Source organism: Haliotis rufescens, unplaced genomic scaffold, assembly GCF_023055435.1.
Source record: "Haliotis rufescens isolate VD_foot unplaced genomic scaffold, xgHalRufe1.0.p SCAF_9, whole genome shotgun sequence".
NCBI lineage: Eukaryota > Metazoa > Mollusca > Gastropoda > Lepetellida > Haliotidae > Haliotis > Haliotis rufescens.
In genome coordinates this window covers 32,946,723-32,965,253 of record NW_025964383.1, presented here as the reverse complement: position 1 = coordinate 32,965,253, position 18,531 = coordinate 32,946,723, and the positions used below count along the sequence as shown (strand labels likewise).

Here is an 18,531-nt window from a genome sequence, read left to right as displayed (position 1 = left end):
AATGAACTCTGACATATGGAATATGTTCTTATTCTTGTGACCGTTGCTGCTGTTGTATTTATGCAATATGGGTGTACATGATGCAGGTATATGCAAGCACCCGGATGCAGCATTGGTGAGTAATATTGGTTCACTGGTGCTTTTGACAGTATATCAGTTATAGTGATATCACAGCGTATAAGTGTGGGAGGACACCCCATTGTTATGTAGGCCTTCTTTGGTTGCATCTTTGTTTGATGAAACACACGAGCTTGTGTCCTGACAGACCAAGGACCATGACGGGAATCAAACCCAGCAGCTCATGCACGACGGAAGCTGCGCCAGGTACCACTGCGCCACCCGTGCCCTTATTTATCTTTTAGCGCGTGTGTGTAAGTGTGTTTTAGGGAGGGAGTGAGTGAGTGAGTATGGTTTTACGCCGCTTTTAGCAATATTCCAGCAATATCACGGCGGAGGACACCAGAAATGAGCTTCACACATTGTACCCATGTCGGGAATCGAACCCCGGCGAACGCTTTTTTGTACAGCTATAGCACTGCGTTCTGGACATCAAGTCTGTACGTGACACAAAGTTTGAGGCGAGGTGAGGTGAAATGGGGTTTAACGTCGCGTCCAAGATTACCTCACTTATATAGCGACGTGCATGCACGTGTGTTTGTGAGTTTGACTGCTTGTACTAGTCGGGACTAATGCCGATATATAGTGCCAGCCCACTGAGATACCATGACACAGTATACTGACTCCGTGCCGACCAGGCCTTGTTTTAGCCCCTTATTCGAGCGTCAGACAGGGTAACAACAAGTACCATCTTTTAACGTATTTTGGTATGACGCGGCCGGGATCAAACCCGGGACGCTCTACCACTAGACCACGGAGGCGGTCGACACAAATTTGAGCACACGTCTGTGCAGCAGGATGGGATGCTTCAGACGACTGACCCACACAACGGCAGAGCATTTATTCTCCAGAGTTTCGTGAGAGACGGAGTACGTATTTGATCACTGTCTCAAGACATACGCTGAAAGTATGCTCGAACCATTACTTTCAAGAGTGAGTGAGGTGGGCTTAACGCCGCTTTGAACAGTATTCTAATTATATCGTTTCAGCTTAATGTGGGAGGAAAACCCGAAGTAATGCAGGTCAAGATCTCAGACGTTTATCACTTTCACCCCCTCCTCCGGACAAGCAGCGTGTCTAGCTAAGACTTTTTGTTGTGAAACATGAGGCAATATTATTTTTACAGTATTTCCGTGAACAATTTATCCCCCTCCACGTCACACACAGACGCACGCATTTGTCGTTCGTTGCAGCATGTCCAGATAGGCAACACACATTATTAAAATATATAATGTTTATTCTGTACAAAGCATGATAATATGACATGTTAGTCTACAAAGGCTACCTATACGTTGCAACTCATTTTGGTGAAACACACATGTCGTGTAGCTGCTGCGTGGATCTAGCATACATAAATACATGTACGTGTGTTGTCTAATCAATTAGTGCATTATGCAGAACTTATCCACGCCTCAATACCTGCATCTTCCCTAGGCAAGGGAATTAACTGACTTTAGTCCAGTTTCCACCCTTGCCAAAATAGGCTGGAATTACTGGGCTCGATCGTTGCGCCACCAATTGCGTCGCGTTGGCTATTACCAATTATGTCCCTTCTAAGCCTCTCCTATGGACCAATCAGATTCCACCTCTCGTATCACTTGCGTTTGCTTCACACAAAATGGTGGCGCCCAGTCAGGACGATCTGATCGATAATCAAGATCTATATTGTGATAAAACGGGTCTTACATCGCGAAATTCATCAAATCATGTGAGCACCTTGATTAAAAACAATAAAGGATTTGGAAAATATCTGCTGACAACGAATTGGCGATGCACATGTTTTGCAAACCCTGCAATCGATCGAAATCTGCACGACAGTTTACGAACCGGATTTTGATTTCGGTGCGCGATTTTGATTGGACTATGCATAGACTCGTTAGTCCAGACAAAACGTAACTCCATAATACCAGCCTAGTTCGGCAAGGGTGGAAACTGGACTTTTTTTAGTCAGTTAACTCCCTTGCCTCGAGAAGATGCAATACCTGGTCAATCTCTCATAGTTCCTCCCATGAATTAATTTTGATTTTTCGATTAAAGAAATATGCAGACAAAGGAGCATTCTTCAAGGTTTCTAATTACATATTACAAATGTCTAATTACATATTACAAATGTGGAATAACATTTTTCGAAGTGTCTCTCTTCCTTACTGATGAGGATGGTGCTTCATTTCAGTAATGTTTACACCCTTCAAAATAACCTTTTGACACGTCTTCCTTTTTTTACAGTGTCTAAAGAAAAGCGTGTTTCGTGCCTTTGTTTTGTACCGTAAAACCTGTAAAATTCAGCACCTTAACCCATGATAAATTTGCAATTTAGCCAATGATTACGTTTTATATGAAACTATGCATATTAAGCAATCATAACATTTACATACAATATTCATAAAAAGAGTCGGTGGTCAAACATAGTAAATCTTAGGCCACAACATATTATTTACTGTTTGATTAGAAATTATAGATCAAACGAAATGTTTACTAATTCCTTGCGAAAATAACATTAAAACTGAAACGAGTAGGCGCAAATACGACGACTGAATAAACAGCTTAGGGTGTTCGTTTCTGACACGTCAGTCCGAGATGTGTGTGTATCTGACGTCATTCTGATGTGTATTTGTTTCTGACACCTCAGTCCGAGATGTGTATGTTTCTGACGTCATTCTGATGTGTATTCGTTTCTGACACGTGAGTCCGAGATGTGTGTGTTTCTGACGTAATTCTGATGTGTATTTGTTTCTGACACGTGAGTCCGAGATGTGTGTGTCTGACGTCATTCTGATGTGTATTCGTTTCTGACACGTGAGTCCGAGATGTGTGTGTTTCCGACGTCATTCTGATGTGTATTTGTTTCTGACACGTCAGTCCGAGATGTGTGTGTTTCTGACGTCATTCTGATGTGTATTTGTTTCTGACACGTGAGTCCGAGATGTGTGTGTTTCCGACGTCATTCTGATGTGTATTTGTTTCTGACACGTCAGTCCGCGATGTGTGTGTCTGACGTCATTCTGATGTGTGTATGTTTCTGACACGTCAGTCCGCGATGTGTATGTTTCTGACGTCATTCTGATGTGTATTTGTTTCTGACACGTCAGTCCGAGATGTGTATGTTTCTGACGTCAATCTGATGTGTGTATGTTTCTGACACGTCAGTCCGCGATGTGTATGTTTCTGACGTCATTCTGATGTGTATTTGTTTCTGACACGTCAGTCCGAGATGTGTATGTTTCTGACGTCAATCTGATGTGTGTATGTTTCTGACACGTGAGTCCGAGATGTGTGTGTTTCTGACGTCATTCTGATGTGTATTTGTTTCTGACACGTCAGTCCGAGATGTGTGTGTTTCTGACGTCATTCTGATGTGTGTATGTTTCTGACACGTGAGTCCGAGATGTGTGTGTTTCTGACGTCATTCTGATGTGTATTTGTTTCTGACACGTCAGTCCGAGATGTGTGTGTTTCTGACGTCATTCTGATGTGTGTATGTTTCTGACACGTGAGTCCGAGATGTGTGTGTTTCTGACGTCATTCTGATGTGTATTTGTTTCTGACACGTCAGTCCGAGATGTGTGTGTTTCTGACGTCATTCTGATGTGTGTATGTTTCTGACACGTGAGTCCGAGATGTGTGTGTTTCTGACGTCATTCTGATGTGTATTTGTTTCTGACACGTCAGTCCGAGATGTGTGTGTTTCTGACGTCATTCTGATGTGTGTATGTTTCTGACACGTGAGTCCGAGATGTGTGTGTTTCTGACGTCATTCTGATGTGTATTTGTTTCTGACACCTCAGTCCGAGATGTGTGTGTTTCTGACGTCATTCTGATGTGTGTATGTTTCTGACACGTGAGTCCGAGATGTGTGTGTTTCCGACGTCATTCTGATGTGTATTTGTTTCTGACACGTCAGTCCGAGATGTGTGTGTTTCTGACGTCATTCTGATGTGTGTATGTTTCTGACACGTGAGTCCGAGATGTGTGTGTTTCTGACGTCATTCTGATGTGTGTATGTTTCTGACACGTCAGTCCGAGATGTGTATGTTTCTGACGTCATTCTGATGTGTATTTGTTTCTGACACGTCAGTCCGAGATGTGTATGTTTCTTACGTCAATCTGATGTGTGTATGTTTCTGACACGTGAGTCCGAGATGTGTGTGTTTCTGACGTCATTCTGATGTGTATTTGTTTCTGACACGTGAGTCCGAGATGTGTGTGTTTCTGACGTCATTCTGATGTGTGTATGTTTCTGACACGTGAGTCCGAGATGTGTGTGTTTCTGACGTCATTCTGATGTGTGTATGTTTCTGACACGTCAGTCCGAGATGTGTGTGTTTCTGACGTCATTCTGATGTGTGTATGTTTCTGACACGTGAGTCCGAGATGTGTGTGTTTCTGACGTCATTCTGATGTGTGTATGTTTCTGACACGTGAGTCCGAGATGTGTGTGTTTCCGACGTCATTCTGATGTGTGTATGTTTCTGACACGTGAGTCCGAGATGTGTGTGTCTGACGTCATTATGATGTGTATTTGTTTCTGACACGTCAGTCCGAGATGTGTGTGTTTCTGACGTCATTCTGATGTGTGTATGTTTCTGACACGTCAGTCCGAGATGTGTGTGTTTCTGACGTCATTCTGATGTGTGTATGTTTCTGACACGTGAGTCCGAGATGTGTGTGTTTCTGACGTCATTCTGATGTGTATTTGTTTCTGACACGTCAGTCCGCGATGTGTATGTTTCTGACGTCATTCTGATGTGTATTTGTTTCTGACACGTCAGTCCGCGATGTGTATGTTTCTGACGTCATTCTGATGTGTATTTGTTTCTGACACGTCAGTCCGAGATGTGTATGTTTCTGACGTCATTCTGATGTGTTTTTGTTTCTGACACGTCAGTCCGAGATGTGTGTGTTTCTGACGTCATTCTGATGTGTGTATGTTTCTGACACGTGAGTCCGAGATGTGTATTGTTCCGACGTCAGTCTAGGGTGTATTTGTTTCGGAGACGTCAGACAAAAAACTGTTTGTTTCGGACACGTCCGATGTGTATGTTTTTGACGTCATTGGCAGATGTCGATCGCCCTTCTGACAAGTGTTAAACGCACAACAGACAAAACCCGAAAAGTTTTTTAGGAAACACCAGCACCCAAAACCACCCTTAACATAAAACATGAGACGGAGATGCAAGTCCATCTACAGTGAGACAGGGTACCTCGTTTACATGAGTGAGTGACTGAATATTGCTTAACGCCGCATCAGTAACATTGAATCTATTTGCGGCGATTGTTAACTCGCCACCTTGATATATCGTATAAGACTATGTCTCTTTGTGGAATCATTGTCTGATATCCTCTTGTGTCGAAATACGGATAAATCGATATAAAGCTGAAAGCTTGGGTGTCGGACAAGACTGTGGGTATACTAAAAACGGTAATCGCTCATTCCAAGAGCTGCTTATCCTCAAACGACGCTTGCATTGTCGTGCTAATTTATAGGGCATGGGTCTTTTCTACAGGTTAGCCATATCTGGTAAACATTATAACGGGTGTCCTGTTCAGAAAGGGAATTCTATTGCGACGTAATCAGGTCACGTGTTACTTTAGGTCTTCAAACCTGTGGGTATTGCTTGATGGCTTCCTTTAAGGCTGTTCCACCACACATCAACCATACAGTATTTTAGTTTATGTTACACTATGTCATACTGATGACTCCGACGTTATCGTCCCCGACCCAATAAGGGCAGACAACCCTTCCTCGTCGCTGATAGTGGCTATTTTATGTCCTGCGTGATCGATCAGAAGCTTACAAGACTCTTTCGACTTCAGCGATATTGCCATGTCCAGTGCGGTCAGTCCTTTGATGTTGGAGATGTTAACATTCAATTTATGGCGTACTTTTCTGTGCTTTAGAAGTATGTGAACCGCAGTTACAGAATCAGCCGCCACAGCAAACATCAACGCTGTGTTGCCTTCGCAATCTACTAGGTTCGGATCACATGATGGGTGCCTTATCAGGTGACGCACTGCGTCATCATTGTGACGGTCTGCGCATGCGTACATGAGAGCAGAGCGTCCGTAAACATCCTGTACGTTGATCTTACTTTCGGCGTGTATGAGCATGCGCACGAGTTGACTGCAGAGATGTCCGGTTGTAGAATTTGTCGCGTGTATCAACAGTGTCTGCAGTTCGTGATTTCTCATGTTGATGTTTTCAACTTCCGGTAAGAAGGAGGCAACTCGATGGATCTTCCCGAAGGATATCGCTAGGAAAATATTGTGATCCTGTTCAGTGAGATCGCACATGATGGCGTCGCCCTTCACAGATTTCCGGTCCTTCTGCCTCGCCCCTCTCGACCCTGGAAGTAAAACGTATACCAATGATGATGTGTGAGGTTTTAAGTCAGAATGTCGGTGAAAGAACAGAACACAAGAAACCTTCACACAGGTTGTGGGTTCGAATCCCGTTCGCCTCCGTTCTGTTTCTAGGTTTGTCAGCACCACACCCGTGCTCTTGGGTTTTATCAAAGCGGTAAACGTCTAAGACCTGCATCGCTTTCCTGTCACATTAAACTAACACGCCGTGATATTACTGGAATACTGTTCAAAGTGACTTTTAAACCCAACTCACTCACTCATTCACTCACTTAGACTATAAGTGGTATAAGAAGATCCTAGATGTCATAACTAAAAATATATTCATTCATATCGAGATGCGCTTTTACAATATGTTTGTTTGTTTGTTTGTTTGTTTGTTTGTTTGTTGTTTAACGCCGCACTCATATTCCAGCTATATGACTGCGGTCTGTAAATAATCGAGTCTGGAACAGACAATCCAGTGATTGGCAGCATGACCATCGATCCACGCAGTTGGGATCGATGACATGCATCAACCAAGTCAGCGAGCCTGACCACCCGGTCCCGTTAGTAGTCTTTCACGACAAGCATAGTCGACTTTTATAGCAAGCATGGGTTGCTGAAGACCTATTCTACCCCGGATCTTCACGGGGACAAGCATGGGTTGCTGAAGACCTATTCTACCCCGGATCTTCATGGGGACAAACATGGGTCGCTGAAGATCTTCACGGGTCCTGTACAATATGTACACATTGAAAAAGGAAGCAGATTTATGTTGTTTGTGTACAAGAGCGCATTAGGTATTATTTAAATATACTCACAATTGGAGCTCGCATATTTGAGACTTTTCTTTAAAATTCACTCTCTATTTTTGCTGAATAGGTTACAAATTGTAAGCATTCTTGGCTTTTTGCAATGACAGGGCGTGAGAGTTTTGCGTCTTTCTGTTTTAAATACTGGGCACATTAAAAGATATCCAATGTCGTGTTTTCACAAAGGTTAAAATATTATATATTTTTCAGCCTTCCCTACAGCCGCGAAGTCATTCCATCCCACATCTGTACACGTTAAACAGATACACGTCATTCAACAGACGAAACAATTATTACCAGATTAATATGAATAAGAAAATTGGTATGGTTATCTGATAAGGCACTGAAAAGGTGTCACACGTACTCTACACTGTTATAACAGCAACAATGTTCCTTACTATCCACAGTTTCAAAAGAAACCCAGATGGCAATCTTCTCCGTCGCGCCCACTGCACAGACATACAAACCCAGACTTGTATGAGAAAGTCCGTCTTTGTATGTTTACGTGTTCCAGAGGAACCATGATGTATATGCACTCAAATGCGTCTTTGTACAGGGACTAAATGACAAACATCAATAACACCTATTCACACACCTATTCTATTGGGTATTCACATATGACACATGGTAAGGTATTGTGATGTGTTCAGCATGGCATGTGGAAGGGTATTCTGGGGTGTTCAGCATGGCACGTGACAAGGTGTTTGGGGTGTTCAGCATGACACGTGGACGGGTGTTCGGGGTGTTCAGCATGGCATGTGGAATGGTATTCTGGGGTGTTCAGCTTGGCACGTGGAAGGGTATTCTGGGGTGTTCAGCATGGCACGTGGCGAGGTGTTTGGGGTGTTCAGCATGGCACGTGGAAGGGTATTCTGGGGTGTTCAGCATGGCACGTGGCGAGGTGTTTGAGGTGTTCAGCATGGCATGTGGAATGGTATTCTGGGGTGTTCAGCATGGCACGTGGAAGGGTATTCTGGGTCGTTCAGCATGGCACGTGGAATGGTATTCTGGGGTGTTCAGCATGGCACGTGGCAATGTGTTTGAGGTGTTCAGCATGGCACGTGGAAGGGTAATCTGGGGTGTTCAGCATGGCACGTGGCAAGGTGTTTGAGGTGTTCGGCATTGCACGTGGAAGGGTATTCTGGGGTGTTCAGCATGGCACGTGGAAGGGTATTCTGGGGTGTTAAGCATGGCACGTGGAAGGGTATTCTGGGGTGTTCAGCATGGCACGTGGAAGGGTATTCTGGGGTGTTCAGCATGGCACGTGGCAAGGTGTTTGAGGTGTTCAGCATGGCACGTGGAAGCGTATTCTGGGGTGTTCAGCATGGCACGTGGCAATGTGTTTGTGGTGTTCGGCATTGCACGTGGAAGGGTATTCTGGGGTGTTCAGCATGGCACGTGGAAGGGTATTCTGGGGTGTTCAGCATGGCATGTGGAAGGGTATTCTGGGGTGTTCAGCATGGCACGTGGAATGGTATTCTGGGGTGTTCAGCATGGCATGTGGAATGGTATTCTGGGGTGTTCAGCATGGCACGTGGAAGGGTATTCTGGGGTGTTCAGCATGGCACGTGGCAAGGTGTCTGAGGTGTTCAGCATGGCATGTGGAAGGGTATTCTGGGGTGTTCAGCATGGCATGTGGAAGGGTATTCTGTGGTGTTCAGCATGGCACGTGGCAAGGTGTTCAGCATGGCATGTGGAAGGGTATTCTGGGGTGTTCAGCATGGCACGTGGAAGGGTATTCTGGGGTATTCAGCATGACACGTGGAATGATATTCTGGGGTGTTCAGCATGGCACGTGTTCTGGAAAGTATTTGTGGTATTACATTCTACACACAAAAGGGTATGGCACGTGGTAGGGTGTTTGGGGTGTTCAGCATGGCACATTGTAGGATATTTTGGGTTTTTTAGCTTGACACGTGGAAGGTATTCAGCATGACATGTGGTGGGGTGTTCAGCATGACACGTGGAAGGGTATTCTGGGGTGTTCAGCATAACCAATGGTAGGGTATTCTGGGGTGTTCAGCATGAGACGTGGTAGGGTATTCTGGAGTCTTCAGCTTGACACGTTGGGTAATCTGGGATGTTCAGCATGAAACGTGGTAGGGTAATCCGGGGTGTTCAGCATGACACGTTGGGTAATCTGGGATGTTCAGCTATACACGTGGTAGGGTATTCTGAGGTGTTCAGCATGACATGTGGTAGGGTATTCCGGGTGGTTCAGCATGGCACGTGGAAGTGTATTCAGCATGTCACGCGGTAGGGTGCTTGGTGTGTTCAGCATGACACGTGGTAGGGTATTCTGGGGTGTCCAGCATGACACGTGGTAGGGTATTCCGGGGTGTTCAGCATGACACGTCGAAGGGTATTCAGCATGACACGCGGTAGGGTGCTCGGAGTGTTCAGCATGACACGTGGCAGGGTATTCCGGGGTGTTCAGCATGACACGTCGAAGGGTATTCAGCATGACACGCGGTAGGGTGCTCGGAGTGTTCAGCATGACACGCGGTAGGGTATTCTGGGGTGTTCAGCATGACACGTGGTAGGGTGTTCGAGGTGTTCAGCATGACTCGTTGGGTAATCTGGGATGTTCAGCATGACACGCGGTAGGGTATTCTGGGGTGTTCAGCATGACACGTGGTAGGGTGTTCGAGGTGTTCAGCATGGCACGTGGAAGGGTATTCTGGGGTGTTCAGCGTGACACGTGATAGGGTATTTTGGGGTGTTCAGCATGACACGTGGTAGGGTATTCTGTAATGTTCAGCATGACATGTGGTAGGGATTCTGGGGTGTTCAGCATGACATGTGGTAGGGAATTCTGGGGTGTTCAGCATGACATGTGGTAGGGTATTCTGGGGTGTTCAGTTTGACATTGTGGTAGGGTATTCTGGGGTGTTCAGCATGACATGTGGTAGGGTATTCTGGGGTGTTCAGCATGACATGTGGTAGGGTATTCTGGGATGTTCAGTATGACATGTGGCAGGGTATTCTGTGGTGTTCAGTATGACATGTGGTAGGGTATTCTGGGGTGTTCAGCATGACATGTGGTAGGGTATTCTGTGGTGTTCAGTATGACACATGGAAGGGTATTCTGGGGTATTCAGCATGACACGTGGTAGGGTATTCTGTGGTGTTCAGCATGACATGTGGTAGGGTATTCTGGGGTGTTCAGCATGACATGTGGTAGGGTATTCTGGGGTGTTCTGCATGACACGTGGCTGACAGCGGAGCCTTATACACTCAAGGGGCGCAACTCTGTACTCATTGTGGCGCCTAGACAACTGTGCCACCGGTGCCCTCTCTTGTGGTATTACGGAGCTCTACTCCTTATCAATAAATGCTGCTTCAAAACACCCATAAAATTCTCTACAATTGAATAACTCCCCATTATAATCTAAATGAAGCGTTCTGGACATTCAGCTGAAAACATATTCGTCAGAAGGGCCGAAAACCGAAACCCTGTATAATTAAGCATGGCAGGGACACCCAACGCCATGTTGTGTTATAATATGCATGTACTTGCTTACCTTCAGCCATTGCTGGCTTGGGCTCCATGTTTTGGGGGCTTCCTGACGTAAAGGCGTTTATTGATTTCCCTTATCCTATAGACACTGTAGATATTAGTCTGGGAAATCTATATCACCAGCAGGAACAGAAGCCCGCGGCTCAATGCATCCCGCCAATAGTTCTTCAATAATCAGTTGACACTAGAACAGTGCACGGGGCTTACGGGCGTTCTTTAAAATGTCCCGTGGATCCTTGATATGTGTTGATGAAATCTTTAAATTCCGGTGGACATTTAAATCCGAATAGTTGAAACCACAATATTCACCACTTTTCTTCTAACGTATATGGGTTGACCTGAATTGCCACACACACCCCTGTCGTCACAAGTACTAATATCATGCCCTGGCCACAGTCTGACCACTGAACATCACCCGAATATTCACTATTACACAGCCCTGTGTCGAGTATTCACTGTTACAACCATAGCGAACCTGGCACAAATTATGCAACGATTCACTGGAGCATGAGATCCATTTCGTCTTCTTCACCTGTCGTTTCCAAAACAAATCCCAGCGAGTCAAATGTCCGACTCCCAGTCAATTCACTTAAAAGACGGAGGTTTCCTTCATAGAAGTGTATACATTCAGGTGGTGTTGTAACTATGTTGCGCCAAAAATGAAACGTTAACCCTTAACACACAACCGTACTAACTACATACACCATAAGCTGGGTATTACAGTTACCATTAAGTGAAAGGGTTACTGCATGCATACTAGCCAGACATGTACGTCATCAAGTCTTGGTGCTACGATCTCTTTTCAGAAAAATACAGGTAAAGAACCTTCACGAACCCGATGAAGTTTCCCCAGACCATAATGGTCGTCTTCATTGTCCAACGTCTGTGAATTATATGTCTTTAATCACATCCATTGTCTTCGTGAAAAGAAACTTGAACAGAATATTCTTAACTGCGCTTAGAGAAAGCCATTAAACCATTGCTATATTGTCCTTACGGTTTTAAATGCTCTCATAATATGCCCGTATATCTTCAGTAGACAGATAGCATTCACATTGATGCATTAATCTCTTTGTATGCAGGAACCACGATGACAAAGCTCCTTTGGTCACAAGTTTGTTGTTGGGAGGGGAGCTTCAGCTTATTATCAAAGATCCTGCTCGACTTCACCTTAGGGTGAGCCAGGACTGAAAGCGTTACGACACTAACGCCTAGTGTCACCTCGGGCGGGGATTGGAGGTTGGTGTATCACAGAGCAATGGGTTTGTAATGCTGGCTTGAAAGGAAGCCAAATGTAGGATCAGGCAAGGGGCCATGGCTTTCAAGCATGAAGTCGGCGAATCGAACATATGGAATACTGTAAGGGACATTCACGCGATCTCGCATGCTCGCGATCTCGACCTTTGGAAACGAGCTAAATATGCCCCAAACACGAGAATTTGATATCGCGGGAAGGCGACATTTTGGCCAAATCTCGAATCTCGTATTCTCGTGTGTTGGGCATATTTAGCTCGTTTCCAAAGGTCGAGACCGCGAGCATGCGAGATCGCGAGAATGTCCCTTACAGTATTCCATACGAACGTGCTATTCAGGACGTGGTGAAGTTACACGCGGGCACCGTGGCTGGTGACGCACGAGGCGTGTGAGGGGTCATTGAACGGCATTGTTGGTTGACGGGTATTCAGGTAAAGGATATTGATATCTTTGTAAGAATGGGTACATGTAGTTGACGGTGCTACCGAGGAATGGATGAAAAATGTGGAATAATGAGTATTCTAGGTAGGAGGGAAATTAATTGTTGAAGGTTTCAACAGTGTGATAAAAGAGAATTCCGGGTGGTCCTTGTGGGCTATCAACCACTAGTTCCTTATTACATGTCATACCGCATCAATGACTTGTGGCACATACAAAAATACCATGTCATACTACATAAATGTCTTCTGGCACATACAAGAATACCATGTCATACAACATCAATGACTTGTGGCACATGCATACATCAAGAATACCATGTCATACCACATCAATGAATTGTAGCACATACAAGCATACCATGTCATACAACATCAATGACTTGTGGCACTTAGAAGAATACCATGTCATACCACATAAATGACTTGTGGCACATACAAGAATACCATGTCATACAACATCAATGACTTGGGGCACTTAGAAGAATACCATGTCATACTACATCAATGACTTGTGGCACATGAATGTATCAAGAATACCATGTCATACCACATCAATGACTTGTGGCACTTAGAAGAATACCATGTCATACCACATCAATGACTTGTGGCACTTACAAGAATACCATGTCATACTACATCAATGACTTGTGGCACATACAAGAATACCATGTCATACCACATCAATGACTTGTGGCACATGCATGCATCGAGAATACCATGTCATACTACATCAATGACTTGTGGCACTAAGAAAAATTACCGTGTCATACCACATCAATAACTTGTGGCACATCGAAGAATACCATGTCATACTACATCAATGACTTGTGGCACATACAAGAATACCCTGTCATACTACATCAATGACTTGTGGCACATCGAAGAATACCATGTCATACTTCATCAATGACTTGTGGCACTTAGAAGAATACCATGTCATACCACATCAATGACTTGTGGCACATGCATGCATCAAGAATACCATGTCATACTACATCAATGACTTGTGGCACATACAAGAATACCATGTCATACTACATCAATGACTTGTGGCACATACAAGAATACCATGTCATACAACATCAATGAATTGTGGCACATCGAAGAATACCATGTCATACTACATCAATGACTTGTGGCACTTAGAAGAATACCATGTCATACCACATCAATGACTTGTGGCACATGCATGCATCAAGAATACCATGTCATACTACATCAATGAATTGTGGCACTTAAAAGAATACCATGTCATACAACATCAATGAATTGTGGCACATCGAAGAATACCATGTCATACTACATCAATGACTTGTGGCACTTAGAAGAATACCATGTCATACCACATCAATGACTTGTGGCACATGCATGCATCAAGAATACCATGTCATGCTACATCAATGACTTGTGGCACATACAAGAATACCATGTCATACCACATCAATGACTTGTGGCACATCGAAGAATACCATGTCATACTACATCAATGACTTGTGGCACTTAGAAGAATACCATGTCATACCACATCAATGACTTGTGGCACATGCATGCATCAAGAATACCATGTCATACTACATCAATGACTTGTGGCACTTAAAAGAATACCATGTCATACCACATCAATGACTTGTGGCACATGCATGCATCGAGAATACCATGTCATACTACATCAGTGATTTGTGGCACATACAAGAATACCATGTCATACTACATCAATGACTTGTGGCACATCGAAGAATACCATGTCATACTACATCAATGAATTGTGGCACATACAAGAATACCATGTCATACTACATCAATGACTTGTGGCACATACAAGAATACCATGTCATACAACATTAATGACATGTGGCACATCGAGGAATACCATGTCATACTACATCAATGACTTGTGGCACATACAAGAATACCATGTCATACAACATCAATAACTTGTGGCACATCGAAGAATACCATGTCATACTACATCAATGACTTGTGGCACTTAGAAGAATACCATGTCATACCACATCAATGACTTGTGGCACATGCATGCATCAAGAATACCATGTCATACTACATCAATGACTTGTGGCACTTAAAAGAATACCATGTCATACCACATCAATGACTTGTGGCACATGCATGCATCAAGAACACCATGTCATACTACATCAATGACTTGTGGCACATACAAGAATACCATGTCATACCACATAAATCGTTTGTGGTACAAACAAGAATACCATGTCATACAACATCAATGACTTGTGGCACTTAGAAGAATACCATGTCATACCACATCAATGATATGTCAGTGGCCCCCAGCTCTGGCTCTGTAAAAGGCGACTACGTAAAGGCCTTGTTGTCATTGCCTGTGACTTGGTTGATTGTGTGTCATCGTGACCCGATGGCGTTGGACTTTGCTCATAATATCAATCACTGGATTGTCTTCCAGATTCGATTATTTACAGGCTGCCGCCATGAAGCGGCGTTAAACAACAACCAAACACACATGACCTTTGAAACACGCAAGTTTTTTACCTCTATTTCCCATTGACACTTTGCTCGTGTAAATTCCCACCTCGTTCCTTTCTTGAAATGAAGATCCGCATCTAGTTCATATCCAACTCAAAAGACACATCTAGCCTGTCTAGCCGTACGCTTGTCTGGCTCGCTGTAGCGTCGTTGTACGTCAACATAAACCTTAATCCACCTTCGTGTGAAAAATGAGATTAAGCGATAATCCGTCGGCGGTATGCTACGTAATCAGTATAGGTGTGTGTGTAACTATGTACCAGAAACGACATTAACACCAGCTCATCAAACGCAGAATCGCTGTTTTGTTTTTACTGATAACAAAGTAAAGTTTGCGAGTGAGTGAGTTGTGTTTTACGCCGTGTGAGACATTATTTCAGTATATATCACGGCGTTTCAGCTGAATGAAAGACCGTAGTGATGCAATTGTAGGCGTTTAACATTCTTGAAAGCCACGAGCTCGGGTATAATGTCAACAAACCAAGGACCATAATCCGCGTGCGCCTAAGGGACGTAACTCTGCAGAACGAATTGCGGTGTCCTCGACGAGTGCGACATTCTGTATCTTCAAGGTTATGAAGAAGTAAGTTAAGATTGTATTGTATCAATTATAAACACGGGCCATGATATTGGAAGACATGCTCAGAGTGTGAAAAAAAACTCTAAAGAACAGAGTGTCTAAGTGGGGTATCAATGTTAAACTGACCGCCTCCGTGGTCTAGTGGTAGAGCGTCCGCCCGGAGAGCGGAAGGTCCGGGGTTCGATCCCGGCCGCGTCATACCAAAAGACGTTAAAATATGGTACTTGTTGTTACCCTGTCTGGCGCTCGGCAATAAGGGGCTAAAACAAGGGCTGGTCGGCTCGGAGTCAGTATACTGTGTCTGAGTGGGGTATTCATGTTGAACTGCGGCATGGTATCTCAGTGAGCTGTACATGCACGTCGCTATATAAGTGCAATAATCTTGGAGGCGACGTTAAACCCCATTTCACCTCACCACCTCAATGTTAAACTGCCCCTTGATATCTTAATGGGTTAGCACTATAAAACTAGCATAAGTCAAGACAGATACAAGACTGGTACACACGCACGTGCATGCACGTCGATATTTGAGTAAACTAAATTTAACGCTACGTTCGACCTACCTAGGAATAGGAATAAATTTAAGGATTTGAAATATGTTTGTTGATAAACACGTACAATGATGGGAATTCATGTTTACTAATAAACACGTTTTCCCTTATACAAATACACATTACACTGACTCCGAGCTGAACAGTCTTGGTTGCCGGGTGCCAGGTAGGGTAACAACAAGTACCATATTTGTTGTATTAAGTGCCCCTCTCCAAAAAAAACCGCCCCTGACCAACGTCCATGTGAATCTGTAAGGGGCGGACCATTTGATTTCTAGAGGGGGGTAATTTTGTGAAAATAAAACAATTCAGCCTCCGCCTGCTTGAAAATAAAATGATCAGCTTAATAAAAAAGGCCATCCTCATCAATACAGAGTATTTCGTGAGCAAAGCCATAATCTTTGACATCAAGACAGTCTGCCTGTAACACTTATCATAAATAATCTTCCATTTCAAGAGGCCATATCACCCAGGTCACTGTGTTGTATCCTTGGACAAGGTTATGGACTCCGCTTGTCTCGCTGTGGTATGACTGAAACCGTTGTTGACTGTGATATGACTGAAACAGTTGTTGACTGTGACGTGAAATACCCATTAAGAATCACGTACCCTTACTTGGAAAAACCGTTGTTGACTGTGATATGACTGAAACAGTGGTTGACTGTGACGTGAAATACCCATTAAGAATCACGTACCCTTACTTGGAGAAATATACAACATATACATATACATAAATAAAAATATTTTATTGCAAGAAGCTAACTGACGAGCTAAGGAAACGCTACCAACCAACATTGATTCTAAAAACAGAACAGGACCAATGTCAAGGAAGGGAGATAGTAACTGTTGTATTATCAAAGACATGACTTAGCGACATCATTTGAAGTTATACCGGGAATGAGAACAAAAATGAAGGTATTTTGGTCCACAGTTTGGAAGATGGGTTCAGTTGTTCAGTAATCGATCAACCAAGACTGAAATCAGAACATGAACTCCCTTTAATCCTTCAGAATGACCAACTTGTCAGTCAGTATTGTTCGTGTCCACCGCGGACATCAGTGCTCGCCCGAACTCGACGACGAGCAGAACATGTGAGACGTCAGATCCCAAGAAATTGGATTCGACGACATTCTTCGCAGGGGGCCGGTGCTATCTGATCTCCTACAGTTCGACGTCTTGAACGCAACAACGTGACGTTCGTTATCCTTGTCGATGGAAGACACAAACTCTCCCATCTGCTCTGGATCTGCTCCCTCCTGTGAACGTGATTCTTTGCCAATTTCTATGTTCGCTTCCAACGATGTGGGTGTTCCGGTGTCAGCGTTACGTCTAGTAGTGGTCAGTTTACTGATACATATGTATATGATATTGTTCCGACGCAGTATTCTGGACACTGCGACATGACTGACGTAGCTGATGACGTCATCGTGATAATACGATTTCTCAGATTGAGGATACGTATATAGCGATTTCCTGGTGGTGGTGCGACGTGGTCAGGTGTTGCTTCTTGAAGTATCATACCAACGGCTTGGTCTCTCTGTTGCACTGTTAATCTGTCCAACCGTTTGGGTGTGAATGAACAGCGCGTCGTTCCTTTTATACCAATATATTTGTAGGTTTCACCACGGACTTGTTATATAGGTCCGTGGTTTCACTAAAAACGTGTCTTTTCTTTGTTAGTTTAAACAAAACGTTATGCTATTTATGTCAATCATCCACAACTTAGTCAATGAAAGGTACATTCCTCCCCTCCCTCCCTCCCTCCCTCCCTCTGTGTGTGTGTGTGTGTGTGTGTGTGTGTGTGTGTGTGTGTGTGTGTGTGTGTGTGTGTGTGTGTGTGTTGTCTAACGCCGCACTCAGCAATATCCCAGCTATATGAAGGCGATCTGTACCAGACAAGTCAGTGATTAACATCAAGAGCATCAATACACGCAATTGGGATACTATGGCATGCATCAACCAAGTCAACGAGCCTGACCACCAGATCCTGTTAGTCGCCTTTTTACGGCAAGCATGGGTTGCTGAAGACCTATTCTGTCCGGATCTTCACGGGTCGTACATTCCTCCAGCATTAGTACAAATATGTCAGAACTCCAGAACCTTCAGAACTTTTTATTTCTTCATCAACCACCGCTGGTGGTACAAGAGCAATGTATTATATAACTTACATATAATATTGACAACAAGATGGTTATAATTTCTTACATCTTATTTTCGAGCATATAATTGATATAAACCTAAATAGAGATTTCATTTTTTTTCAAACTGGATGTACAAAATAGGCGGTGGAAAGAGAGCATATTTGGTCAACAAGTATATAAAATTCTTTCTTCTTTGAATACCTTACATCGAAAAATAGAATGGAATTCGAAATGATTTATATAATGTACAAGTT

The 18,531-nt window shown here is 43.8% G+C and overlaps 1 protein-coding gene across 1 annotated transcript; it reads right to left on the bottom strand.

Annotated features, from left to right (window-relative positions):
- Positions 1–4,430: 4,430 nt before the first annotated feature.
- LOC124111159 (ankyrin repeat domain-containing protein 34B-like) lies at positions 4,431–11,943 on the bottom strand. The gene is made up of 2 exons (XM_046470776.2): positions 10,796–11,943; positions 4,431–6,461 (listed from the first exon to the last, which is right to left on the bottom strand). Exons 1-2 carry the CDS (start codon positions 10,821–10,823, stop codon positions 5,803–5,805), a joined length of 687 nt encoding a protein of 228 aa, XP_046326732.2. The 5' UTR covers positions 10,824–11,943; the 3' UTR covers positions 4,431–5,802.
- Positions 11,944–18,531: the final 6,588 nt, after the last annotated feature.

What these genes read in the sequence shown, in the direction of transcription:
- LOC124111159 (XM_046470776.2), bottom strand. Translation starts at nt 10,823, where the DNA reads ATGGAGCCCAAGCCAGCAATGGCTGAAG. An exon ending in CAAGCCAGCAATGGCTGAAG is followed by an intron (nt 6,462 to 10,795) that starts GTAAGCAAGTAC and finishes TTTTACTTCCAG; the next exon opens with GGTCGAGAGGGGCGAGGCAG.